General features: G+C 36.9%; 1 protein-coding gene across 10 annotated transcripts in view; it reads right to left on the minus strand.

Moving 5' to 3' along the window:
* Positions 1-13,252, minus strand: part of BIRC6 (baculoviral IAP repeat containing 6) — a 226,673-nt gene that overhangs the window by 150,260 nt on the left and 63,161 nt on the right. For 7 of the 10 annotated variants that reach the window (XR_009357395.1, XM_059188671.1, XM_059188665.1 and 4 more), the window contains exons 11-15: positions 9,135-9,284; positions 5,612-5,837; positions 2,687-2,847; positions 1,489-1,620; positions 875-1,006 (exon numbers count right to left, since the gene is read on the minus strand). Coding sequence is in view for 9 of the 10 variants with exons in the window: in XM_059188671.1 (XP_059044654.1) it covers positions 875-1,006; positions 1,489-1,620; positions 2,687-2,847; positions 5,612-5,837; positions 9,135-9,284 (801 nt within the window). In the remaining variant the exon portion in view is untranslated. The remainder of the gene's footprint in view (positions 1-874; positions 1,007-1,488; positions 1,621-2,686; positions 2,848-5,611; positions 5,838-9,134; positions 9,285-13,252) is intronic. The other 3 variants (XM_059188669.1, XM_059188667.1, XM_059188672.1) reach the window with 2 other exon arrangements.

Below are 13,252 nucleotides of genomic sequence, written 5' to 3' on the forward strand. Positions count from 1 at the left end.
CTTATACTTTCAGCAATATGAGAAATTTTATTTATCTTGCTGACTTCTATACCCCAGTACGCAGCATAACATACTAAAGGATCTCATAAACTTAATAAATGAATGAGGTGTAGTCAAGAGAACACAATAAAACTTGTACATGTGTCTGCAACTAAAGGTAAATACGTAAATGTGGACATAATATGAAGGGAATATATACAAATTAAAATAATTGTTATAAGGGTGGTCAGGTATTTTCCTGGTTTGAGGAAGAACTGCACATCCGACCCACCTCCAAAATAACTTCCATAATGGAACTAGGTGTTTCATTTGTTGGCTTTTTAAATTTACCCTGGGATACAAAAGCTGATATATAAAAGTCCTACTACTGTGACAGCAATCCTCTACATAATAACCTATTATTTTTATACACTAATTATAATGTGTTTATGTTAGACACTCTAATAATTACATCTGATATTATGAAAACTCTTCTATAAAAACCCTCTTAAGAGAAAATATTCTAACAATATACAACTAAAGACACAGGACTCTAAGTTGATGGGAAAGCCAACCAACCATGCCAGAACATGTCAGCTGGTTCAAAAAAGCTCTGTGATTTCACATTAAGTTATTATATATTCACTTTTTTTATTGCCTTCTCAAAAAAGCCCTGAGACCTCCAAAACACAGCAAGTAGTATGAGAAGTTTCACATAAAAATACGGTCACTTCTGAGAGGAAATGAACTCAGCTACCAGGACACTGATGGAACTGTTCATGCAAGTCCCAAACAAAATAAAATCTTACTTTTCTGAGATCAGTTTGAAACCAAAAAATCTATTTTTCTAATTGTGGTATTATTTACTCTGCTTTTGTAAAATACGTTACTTTACCTTTAACAAGTTTGGGGCTTGTTAATGTCAACATCCCAGCATGCCCTGATAGATCAAGGCCACTAGCAAGCCATACTGGTCCACACAGAATGTCTTCTTTATGATCTTCTAAAAATGGACATAATCTAAGACCTAAAAAGAAAAAAATACACATTTTCTTTTAAATTAGTTTATAATTTAAAAATATGAAATAAGCAAATATCCATCCCATACAACCACACAAAATACCATACTTAGAATGTGTTCAAATAAGAATTCACTATCATACTAAGAACTATAATCAAAGATCTGATATATTTTCAAATATCTGATATATGTTGCTTTCCATTCCCATATTATTTACATTCACCTTGATCATCAAAAAATATAAAACCATGACATGATTTTAAATCCCAAGATATTAAAAAAAAAGAATGCAAGTATTAGCGCAGCTGTGTTCAGAAAGATGAGCTGAAAGTTAAAGCATATTGCCAAAGCAGAATTATAGATTATTTTTTAATTGTGTTTTTAAAACCAAGTTTTTGCAAGCCATAAGGAAATCTCTGCCCAACATGATGCATTTGGATCACTACTCCTTTTACTGTCATGGACAACAGCTCTATAATTTAACTCACACTGTGATTCCTCTACATCCATGTGCTGCATTTCTTCATTCAAATCAACCAGGGACGGTTTCCCATTTTGTTCCACTTCAATGTTAAGAGCTGGAGACAAAGGAAAGGTGATCTGCCTATCTACTGCTGTTTCTAGAGGATAAAAATATTAGTAAACTTAATTTTGCTTAATATCAATAATTTATGTGCCTGAAATTCTAAAATTTTCTGTTAAATTGGGAACTACTGTGATTTTTATCACAGATGCTACAAAATGGTTGTCAGAAGAAGAAAAAAAAATTAGATTCCTTTAATCATTTCATACACTCCTCTCTCTTTAAATGGTACTAAATATTCACCTGAGAAATAATTTGCTGGCAACTAAACTAGAAGTTCTTACCCTAGACTGCAGAGTATAAGCACCTGCAAAATTTTTAAAATACCAATGTCTAAGCCCTAGGCCCAATTAAATCAGAATCTGCCATGACTCAAAAGAATGGACCACACACACAAACACACACATATACACAAACACATATAACTGTATTGTGAAAACCAGAAATTTTTCAGGTTTCACTGTTTCTATTCCCTGATATAAAGCAGTCATTTTACTCTGAAGTTATCCCCAGCCTTTTAAATTAAGCTCTTAAGGAGAAAACACTGATGAGTATGTCTAGTTCGCAACATACTAAAGGTATACAATCTATTTAAATAACTCAGAATTATCAAATTCTGAACTTGTAAGAAAAGTAAATAAAGTTGGGTGTATTTCTGGGTGTGTTTCTGTACTACATGAAAGGCTGGGTTTTACCAATGATCTTCAAAGAATATGTGACTTCCATTAACAAAGTTCTTTTCCCAGTCAAGTCTCTGCTTAGGAGAACTTCTTAGGAAGAAAATGTGTATGTCCAGGAATGATGACAGTGAAACTAATTCAAAAGAGAACCAACTGAATTTCCTAAATAGCAAAATTAAATTACTCCAGTTTATGCAATTCTATATAATACTGAGCTACTAAAACCTCTAAAATACTCTAGAATTAACTCTTCTAAGTAAAACTACCAAAAGTAGAGCAAAGAAGTATAAGGGTGGAGGAGAGAGTGGAGAGGAGGGGGGAGGCAAGGGAGGGACATGAAACCTAGATAGTCAAGTTGGAAAATTAGTTTTTTCAAGATATCAACTGCAAAATCTTCAAATATAAATTTTGATTCATTCTTACCATTGACTTTCCCTAAGCCCGGAGCTTTATTTTTCAGCAGTGTCACTTGTATCTGTGGAATATTGGTGATGTTTGAGTTCAAAACAAATTTGAAGTCCACATGTCCAACCATACAAGCTTTAGGTAGAACCAATTCAAATACATGCTCATCCCAGCTGTTGCTGTCAAATAAGGGGGAAAATGCTAAATACAGCAAAAGTCTTTCTTTGGCCAAAACCACATTATCCTTAATAACACTTTTCATACTCTGATTTGTAGCCTCCTACAAAATTCAATGCTTTTCAATGGGATCAGCTTCCAAAAGAGAGGTTAAACTTAGGGAAATAACTGATCTTACCTTAGAAATCTATCTCGGGAACTGAACGTTCCAATAAATGCTGTGCCTGATATTAGGGACTATTAGCGTGATTATCTGCAGATTCCTGAGCCCTAGCCCAAATCTATGAGTGGGATCCTAGGAATCTGCATTTTAAAGTAAGAACTTCTATTTCTTAAACATGTCTATTCTGACTTTAAATTCTATATAAAGGTAGAAAAATAAAAATAAAAATAAAAACCATACTCCACTAATTTCCAGACTCATTCAAATGTCTACCAGACAGGGTGCCTTCAGCTCGGGTGGTGATCCCAGGGTTCTGGGATCCAGCCCTGCATCAGACTCCCTGCTCAGTGGGAAGCTTGCTTTCCCTCTCCGACTCCCCCTGCTTGTTTTCCTGGTCTCGCCATCTCTATCAAATGAATACATAAAATCTCTTTAAAACATATCTACCAGGGCACCTGGGTGGCTCAGTGGGTTGGAGCCTCTGCCTGCAGCTCAGGTCATGATCCCAGGGTCCTGGGATCAGCCCAGCATTGGGCTCCCTGCTCAACAGGGAGCCTGCTTTCCTTCCTCTCTCTCTGCCTGCCTCTCTGCCAAATAAATAAATAAAATCTTAAAAAAAAAAAAAAAAAAAAAAACCATATCTACCAGAGGGGCACCCGGGTGGCTCAGTGGATTAAAGCCTCTGCCTTTGGTTCGGGTCATGATCCCAGGGTCCTGGGACTAAGCCCCACGTCGGGTTCTCTGCTCAGTGGGGAGCCTGATTCCCTCTCTCTCTCTCTGCCTGCTTGTGATCTCCGCCAAATGAATAAATAAAATCTTAAAAAAAAAAAGTCTACCAGACATCTCCAATTTATCATAAGCCAAACTTAATTGCCCACTCCCATCTCAGTAAAGACACTCTTATTTTTTTCAGTCAGCTCAATCCAAAACCTTAGTCATCCTTGACTCTTCTCACGCCAGATGTTCAATACATCAGCATATACTATTCTTTCTTCTCCAAATTACATCCAAAATCTGACCACTCTTTTCACTACCTCCAACAACTGACAGCACAGTCCAAACTATCATCAATAAACTGTAATAGTATCCAAACTAGAACCCTCACTTCTATCACTGTCCTCCAACACACACAACCACTCATCATCTATTGTCATCACAGTAGTCCTACCGTAGCCTTCTAATATATAAAATTATTCCTGTATCCAAAACCCTTTAATATTTTCCTAATCTTATACCACATAACAATCTCACTATGGCCTATAAAGACACTTGTCTTCTGGTGCCCAGCTACCTCTTTTGACCTGGCCTCCTCCCACTCCGGCATCACTGGTTTTCTTGCTCTCGCCAGAAATCATACAACATCCTCCTCAGGATCTTTGTACTTATTATTACCTCAGAATTAATGTCTTCATGGAGGTCTTCTTGGCCCTTTCAGAGAAAGTACCATACTGGGGCATCTGGGTGGCTCAGTCGGTTAAGCATCTGCTTTTGGCTCAGGTGTGATCCCCAGGTCTTAGGATAGAGCCCCGTGTCGGGCTCCTTGCTCAGCAGGGAGTCTGCTTCTCCCTCTGCCCCTACCCATGCTCATGCTTGCTCTCTCTTTCTCTCTCTCTCAAATAAATAAATAAAATCTTAGAAGTATCATACACATTTTCTCTCTGTCTCACCCTTGCACACAGGTACATACCCAGCAACTACTCTGACACCATATTGTTTTATCATATTTTATAACTTTTATGAGTACATGGCATATTGGCTTACTGTCTATCCCCAAAATATTGTAAATTCCAGTGACAGCTATATTACTAGTGCCTTCAGGTGCCTGCACAAAACCACTATTTAAATATCTGTAAAGGGGTGCCTGGTTGGCTCAGTTAAGTGTCTGCCTTCAACTCAGATCACGATTCCAGGGTCCTGGAGTTGAACCCCACATTTGGCTCCCTGCTCAGTGTGGAGCCTGCTTCTCTCTCTGCTTATGCTTTCTCTCTATCAAATAAATAAAACCTTAAAAAAACAACAACAACAACAACTAGGAACGCCTGGGTGGCTCAGCAGTTAAGCGTTTACTTTCGGCTCAGGTCATGATTTCAGGGTTCTGGGATCGAGTCCCACATTGGGCTCCTCCCTCAGGAGGTCACCTGCTCCTCCCTCTGTCTGCCGATCCCCCTTCCTGTACTCTCGCTCTCTATCAAATAAATAAAATCTTAAAAAACAACAACAACAAAATAGGGGGGTGTGATAATTAGGGAGTGGACATTAAGGAGGGCATGTGATGTGATAAACACTGCTATCATAGAAGACTGAGGAATCACTGAACTCGACCTCTGAAATTAATAACACTCTATATTAATTCAATTTAAATTTTTTAAATAAACATCTGTTAAATGAACCTGTGGGCTGAATGCCCAAACTAACTGCAATGGCAGGTTATTCTATTTTATCCTATAACTAAGAATACAGAAATCTCCAAAATTGAGGTGACAAAGGAACAGTTATTAATATGCAAAGTTAAGAGAAACAATACTATATCTAAGAATTCTACATTGTTTCTAACAAATACATAACATGGACTTAAAATCAAATACCTTAGAAGAGTATCTTACCCGTCAGTCTGTAGTTTCCAAGTTCTAGTATGCTGAGCAGCATCTCCATGGTGTTGCTGATGCAAGTGTTGAGGATGCCTCCTTTGCTGCTGTTCTTGTTGAACTTCTACCCAGCATGGAGGAACAGTAGCTGAAAACCGTGGAGTTAAAGTCTCAAAGCGTGTTAGCTCCACTAGAGATGTCAAGATGTCAAGGGTAAATGGCTGGTCCACCAATAAATCAACTCCTTAACAACAGTGAATACAGAATTTGAAACAGTTTTAAAAATTAGTTTTAATTCACGTTTTCTGTCTAGTCAATTATAGTACTTGCCAAATATCCTGAGTTATTAATATGAGCTCAGATATCCATATACAAATAAAGTAATTAGCACTAGCTACATAATGGGCATAATAAAAAGCCATCTTAAATATTTTAAATTATAGAGAGGGTACTCCTTACTGGAGAAACCCAAACTCAACTTGTTAGAAGAGCCCTGGCTGGGCTCTAACCAGCCCTAAGTTAATAAGAGAAATGAAGGTAGTGGTGAAATGCAATCCAAATCTGTATCAAATCAGTAAGTAACTTTTAGACTTCATCATTTACAAAACAAAATACTAAACATTATTAAGTATATAGCACCTGCCCTTTTTTACTTTATATAAAAAAATTTTTCAAAGTCAAAGCTATACTGGGACGCCTGGGTGGCGGTTTAGCCGCTGCCTTTGGCTCAGGTCATGATCCCAGCATTTTGGCATCGAGTCCCGCATCGGGCTCCTTGCTTGGCAGAGAGCCTGCTTCTCTCTCCGCCTCTGCCTGCCACTCTGCCGGCCTGTGCACACGCTCTTGCTCTATCTCTCTCTCTGACAAATAAATGAATAAATAAAATCTTTTAAAGTCAAAGCTATACTGATGGCAGATAAATACATACAGAACCAAAAGCTTCACCAGTACTTTTTCCTACTTTTGTGATAGTTAAGAATATTTTGTAGGCATACCAATATTAAAAGAATAACAATCTACTTCAGAGTGATTAGTTTTCTCTTAAAATGTGCTCACATCTATGAAATTTCTAACATTAGAAAAAGGCTGTTGTCCTTGTTCAAATAACAAAAATTATAACAAAAATTAGTTTTTTAGGATTAAAATATGAAATCTGATAGGTTAAGAATATTTTCAAAGAAAATTTATACTAAGTTATATCAAATTAAAAGTATATTTCAAATCACATTCCTATTCTCAAAGCTTAGAGCTTTTTAAATCAGACTGAAACTGTTAAATATTGTTTGTAAACATGAACTGTATGTCAATATCCCTTCTTTATATTATTTACTTCCTTACAATCTAATTCATCTTTTCTCAATAGTATTTATGGACTATATCTGAAAATTCTTGGGGCTCCTGGGTGGCTCAGTCAGTTAGCTTCTGCCTTTGGCTCAGGTTGTGATCAAGGGGTCTTGGGATCAAGCCCAATGTCAGGCTCCCCATGTGGCAGGGAATAGGCTTCTCTCTCTCCCTGTGCTCCTCCCCTTGCTCATGTTCCCTCTGTCTCTCTCTCAAATAAATAAATTTTAAAAATCTTAACAAATAAATTTCTTTTCCATTATAACAGCAACCTATAAAATAAGAAACATCAGTATATTAGCTTTTTAAACCAAACTATATAGTTAATCAAGACAATCAAGTCTCAACTTATTGTAGCATGAGATATGAGTCAGTTTATCTCCACCAGGGGGACAATCTTGCCTTCCAAGAGCTACCTGGAAGGAGGTAATTGTCTGTGCTACTGTAGTCTACTAGACAGAAGCCAGAGATGCTGCTAATACAGCCCAGGACAGTCTGCCCACAATACAGAATTATCAAGCCCAAAACAGCAATAATGGTGCTGACGCTGAAAACTCCTGGCATATAAGACAGCACAGATTATACTGACAGTCACTCAAGTTAGCATGTATTATACTAGTAATCATTAAAAAGGTTTGCCTCTGGTGCAAAGAAAAATGATCAAATACCCACATATGAAGTGTCCATAAAAATCAAATACCAGGGCGCCTGGGTGGCTCAGTGGGTTAAGCCGCTGCCTTTGGCTCGGGTCATGATCTCAGTATCCTGGGATCGAGTCCCGCATCGGGATCTCTGCTCAGCGGGGAGCCTGCTTCCCTCTCTCTCTCTCTGCCTGCCTATCTGTCTACTGTGAACTCTCTCTGTCAAATAAATAAAATCTTTAAAAAAAAAAAAAAATCAAATACCAGCTTTACATATTATTTCTATTTGGAACACATCTGAGTTCAAACACACTTTGCATTACAGATTTATTAACCCTTTTTTTTTTAAAAAAAAGATTTTATTTATTTATCTAACACAGAGACAGAGATCACAAGAAGGCAGAGAGGCAGCCAGAGAAAGAGGAAGGGAAGCAGGCACCCCACGAGGACCCTGGGACCATGACCTCAGCCGAAGGCAAACGCTTTAACCCATTGAGCCACCCAGGTGCCTCTGGATTTATTAACCTTTTAATTGCTAGATTTAGGTAACAAAATGAATTAAGGACTAACTAAAACATAAGAGCACTGTGGAAGCACAAAAGGACTACAGTCATAAAGCGTAGGGAAAGAGAGCTGAGGGTAACATGCAAAGAGCATGAGATGGGATTGTACACTCAAGAAATCATGCCAAGTTTATTGTAACAAACACTGAAAAGAAAACTAGAGTTATTTCATAAAAGTCCAAGATTTAGGAGGAGTAATATGTTAATGATTACTTCTTCTGAAAAAGTAGTTATGGAGAGCACTACAGAAACACAGAGAAGAGGCAAAAACAACATACAAAAACAAACCTAACTAACGATGCACAATGGGGCAATGAGTATCTGAATATATTACCCCAGGGAGAGAATATTTTTCCAGCTTTTCAATTCCAGTAGTAGTATTAGTAGTAACAGCCACTGCATTGACCTTATATTTATTTAGTCAATTACCCTCTTTTTCTTTTTTTAAAATATTCTATTTATTTATTTGACAGAGAGACAGGGAGAGAAGGAACAAAGGCAGGGGATACTGAGAGAGGGAGAAGCAGGCCTCCCACAGAGGAGGGAACCCAATGCAGAGCTCGATCCCAGGACCCCGGAACCACGACCTGACCGGAAAGCAAATGGCCAACAACTGAGCCACCCAGGCGCCCCTCAGTTACCCTATTTCATGTTTTTTCTCTAACTAGACTAAAAACCCATTAATGGCCAAAATAATGTTTCACCTCTCAGGTAACATCACCAATACTGGCCAACCTACCACAGGTCAAAAAAACATTTTTTATTTTAACTGTTCACAACAATTTGCGACTACTGAAAAAAAATGATAAATAATAAATAAAAACAAGCCTAGCGACAGAATGGCAACAAAGAAATGATCTCCCTCAACAAAGTAACCAAGAGTTGATTGTAAAAACTGAAAGAATGTTTAAGACTATTTAAGAAAGACTCAGAAAGCTTTAAATATCACAAGAATTTCCATTTTTAAGATTTCATTTAAAAAACTTAGTATCATACCTGAAATGCCAGGACTTGAAGGATTTGATAAAGGTTTGGAACCTTCTGAAGATGGTTCTATTCCTTTAGAAAGAGATCCATCCACTAGTATATCAGCTTCATCAATATCATCACAAGTTCCTCCAATTTGGAGAAAATGAAGCTCACCACCTACGGTGTAGTAAAATTTTATCAACATAGGTACACGGCATATGGATAAACATAGAAACACATACTACTTAAGTTAAGAAACTTATTTATTTTAATATCACTCAACAGGCAGATAAACAGTGCTGCCAAAGTGACATTATCTTCCAGAATTAAGAAATTAAATTGACAATGTATTACAAACTGAAAATTAAATTTAAAAAATGGCAAATACAGAAACATATGTGAAAACAGTTATTGACCTAGTACTAACTATGTGTAAGACACTATTTTAAATGCTTAAATGAATTCATTTAGTCTTCACAAAAACCTCTGAGGTAAGGACTATCATTGTGGCCACTTTACAGATGAGGAAACTGATGCACTAGCTAAATATCTCAGCAGTAACAAAAATGAACACAGATTCTTAATTTTTTGACGCATTCACAATTAAACTGAAATTCTGGTTTTTTTTTAATTTCTCACAGAAAAAAATGAAAGCAAAGTTAGCAAATATTTAAGATAAAAATCAATCGATAAAAGAATATTCTAAAAAAAAGTATTTGGAGATTCACAATATGACAGAATAAGGAAGATGACAACTCCTCTTCCTGAAAAGCAACTATAAAGCCAGACAGAATGGTCATTCAACCAGGGTGGGGCAAGCAATGAAAACCAGCTACTGCCAGAGGGGGCCCAACGGATTTGGACAGCCATCAGCTGAAAGGGCTCAGAGGCAACAAAAATGAAGTGCATCCTAAAGACATGACCCTGACCTTAATACAAAGTTAAAAGAAGTGAAAGAAACATAAGGGGTTTGGTAAGCTCTCCACATAATCCACAATGATCAGAAGTTGTGCATATGTATTACAAAACCAGATGGGGCCCAAGCCATCCACACATTCCCAGTCAACTAAGCCTCATGCATATGCAGAAGAGTTGTAAGAGGGCATGACAGAAAATAAAAATAAAGCAAATAAAAGCCAGGACACACCTGAATACAGCCTTTCTGGTGAAGTTACTTGGGCAAAATCACTTATCAAAATCTTTGGCTGAATATTAAGCTAAGTGGACACAGAGGCAACAAATAAGAAACAAGTTTAAAAATTAAAACCTCCCGGAGGGGGGTGTGTGTGACTGGAGACATCAGTGACTGTACACTGCAAAATAAACAGATTTCACAGATATAGTCCTAAGGGGTTACCAAACAAACAAAGCAACAACAATCTCCAAAGAGGGGAAATCAGAATTCAGAATTCTGCAATATTATTTAAAATGTCCAGTATTAAATTAAAAAAATTATAAGACATCTGAAGAAAGACTGACCCATGCTTAAGGAAAACAAAATCACTGAGCAGTATCTCCGAGTTCCCAGGATTTAGGTTTGGCAGACCACAACTTCAAAGAAGTTACTGTATTTTTATAGAATAAAAGGAAATCAGGTATGGAGAATTAAAAGAACAAACGGTGGAAATGACTCAACAAGTAAAGAATCTCAACCAAAAACCAAATTATTTTAAAGAACAAAGGGAAATTCTGGAGTTGAAACATAAAATAGCTAAAAGGAAAGTTCATTATATAGGTTCAAAGTAGATTTGAGACGGCAGTAGAAGGAATCAGTAAAATAAAAATAGAGCATAAGAAATTAACCAATCTAAAGAAAAGATAAAGATCTTTTAAAATGAAAAGCATCTCAGAGACCTATGGAACAGATCAAGTATAACAACATACATGTAATGGGAATTCCAGAAAGAGAGAGCAGAAAAAGCAAAGGAAAAAAACTGATGAAATAATGGACAAGAACTTTCCCAATCTGAAGAAAAACATTACACCGCAAATCCAATCAATTCAATAAAACTCAAGTAGGATATATACAATAAGATTCACAGGTACATATGCTATTTGAAAGTTAGTAAGAAAATCTCAAATGCAACAAGTTAAAAATGACTCATCAGATCTAATAACCATGATATATATTAAGAGCGGACTTACCAGAAACAACGAGGCCAAAGGAAACTGAATGAGATGTGAAGAAATAGTCAACTAATAATTCTATACACAGTATTATTCTTCAAAAATGAAAGTGAAATAGAGATGTTTCAGGATAAACAGCATCTTTTACTAGGAGATCTGCCTTGTAATAAGTACTAAAGAAAGGCCTTCAAGATGAAAGAAAGCACTACCAAATTCTCTCTCTCTCTCTCTCTCTCTCACACACACACACACACACACACACACAATATCAGAAATGAGTACTTGGGTGATGAGATGAGTAAAGTAGATGGACATAATATATATATATATATATATATTTATCTCATTTCTTTGTAAACTTTTTTAAAAGACAAAGATTGTATAAAACAACTCTTTTTGGTTGGGTTTATAACTTATCTAAATGCAACATCTAAGACAATGGTAGCACAAAGGACCAGGAGAAAAAAGATTAGAGCAAAGTATATTTTACTAGTAAATTAGTATCATTCTAAAGTAGTCTGTGACAGATTAAATCACTAAGAACAGAACTCCAAAAAAAATATTAAATATATATATATATATATATCTACCAACAAAGGCTCCAGTAATGTGACACCAAATGGCGGAGTAGGAAGTTCTAGGTAGGAAGCTCTAGAGGTTAGCTACTGAACTAGAAAGTGACTGATAATCAACTATTTCAGAACTCTGGAACCTAACAAGAAACAGTAACCAGAGGATGCTTGATAAAGGGAAAGGCTACTGATATTTCATGAAAGTGGCCTGTAGGAAGCAGCTGCCATCCCCCATTCCTCAGCCCTGAGCCAGCTGTGGGGAAAGTGGCCCGTATTTCTGGAGCTGCTGGCTGGTGGCACAGTGGCCGGAAGGGACCTTATTTCCTTGTTTCACATCTAGGTATATATGTATGTGTATGTATATTCTATTTCCAAACTTGCATCAAATCTACCTTTAGTATATTGTTAATACCATTTGAAATTAACATTTATTATAGATTTTTATCAAAATGCTCAATGATTCTCCATGAGAAAAGGATTTTATCCTATTTGAATACATTCTTGCAACGCATGGAAATGTCATGTCCTTTTGGGTCAGAATCTGTAATCCTTCCTTAAAAATTTTACAACTGGGGCGTCTGGGTGGCTCAGTGGGTTAAAGCCTCCACCTTTGGCTTGGGTCATGATCCCAGGGTCCTAGCCCCGCGTCCGGGGCTTTCCGCTCAGCAGCGAGCCTGCTTCCTCCTCTCTCTCTGGCTGCCTCTCTGCCTGCTTGCCTACTTGTGATCTCTGTCAAATAAATAAAAATAAGATCTTAAAAAAAATTTTTTTTTTACAACTACTTTTACGGACTGTCAAATATACATGATATAACATCAACTTTTCTTTCCTCTTTTTAGTTACTAATCTCATCTTTTCAAATCGATCTTGATTAGTCAATCCTTGAAGAACTAGTGGATAATTTTCAAAGTGCTTAACTTCTCGGGCTTTTTCTTGTCCTTTGATCCATATGGATAAATTCCCTATCTAGGAAAAGTTCCCAGAACTTTTCTTCTGTTGTCCAAACTCCAAGAAGACATTAACCTATTTAAATACTACTTCTACTTCTCTATCTCACAAAGGCCATCTCTCATCAAACAATTAAAACCATTAACCCCTGACTATACTTCCGGAAAACACTGGTATCTTACACAGATGTATCCTGGGGCTAGGTCACTCAGGTTCCAAATCTACCACCACTCTGGATGGCCTATGGCATATTAAACTGCTTTCATTTTTTAAATTTTTCACATTAAAACATTCTTCAAAACTCAATGTATCACTCTTCTTTTTTTCTTTTTCTAAGTGGGTTCCATTACTTTTTTTTTTTAAGTGGGCTCCAAACCCAGCATGGGCTTGAACTCATGACCCTGAAATCAAGACCAGAGCTAAGACCAAGAGTCAGAGGCTTAACCAACTGAACCACCCAGGTACCCCCAAGTCTTATGCTTTTGTTACATTCTGGCA

The sequence above is a fragment of the Mustela lutreola genome, chromosome 9, assembly GCF_030435805.1.
Source record: "Mustela lutreola isolate mMusLut2 chromosome 9, mMusLut2.pri, whole genome shotgun sequence".
Taxonomy (NCBI): Eukaryota; Metazoa; Chordata; class Mammalia; order Carnivora; family Mustelidae; genus Mustela; species Mustela lutreola.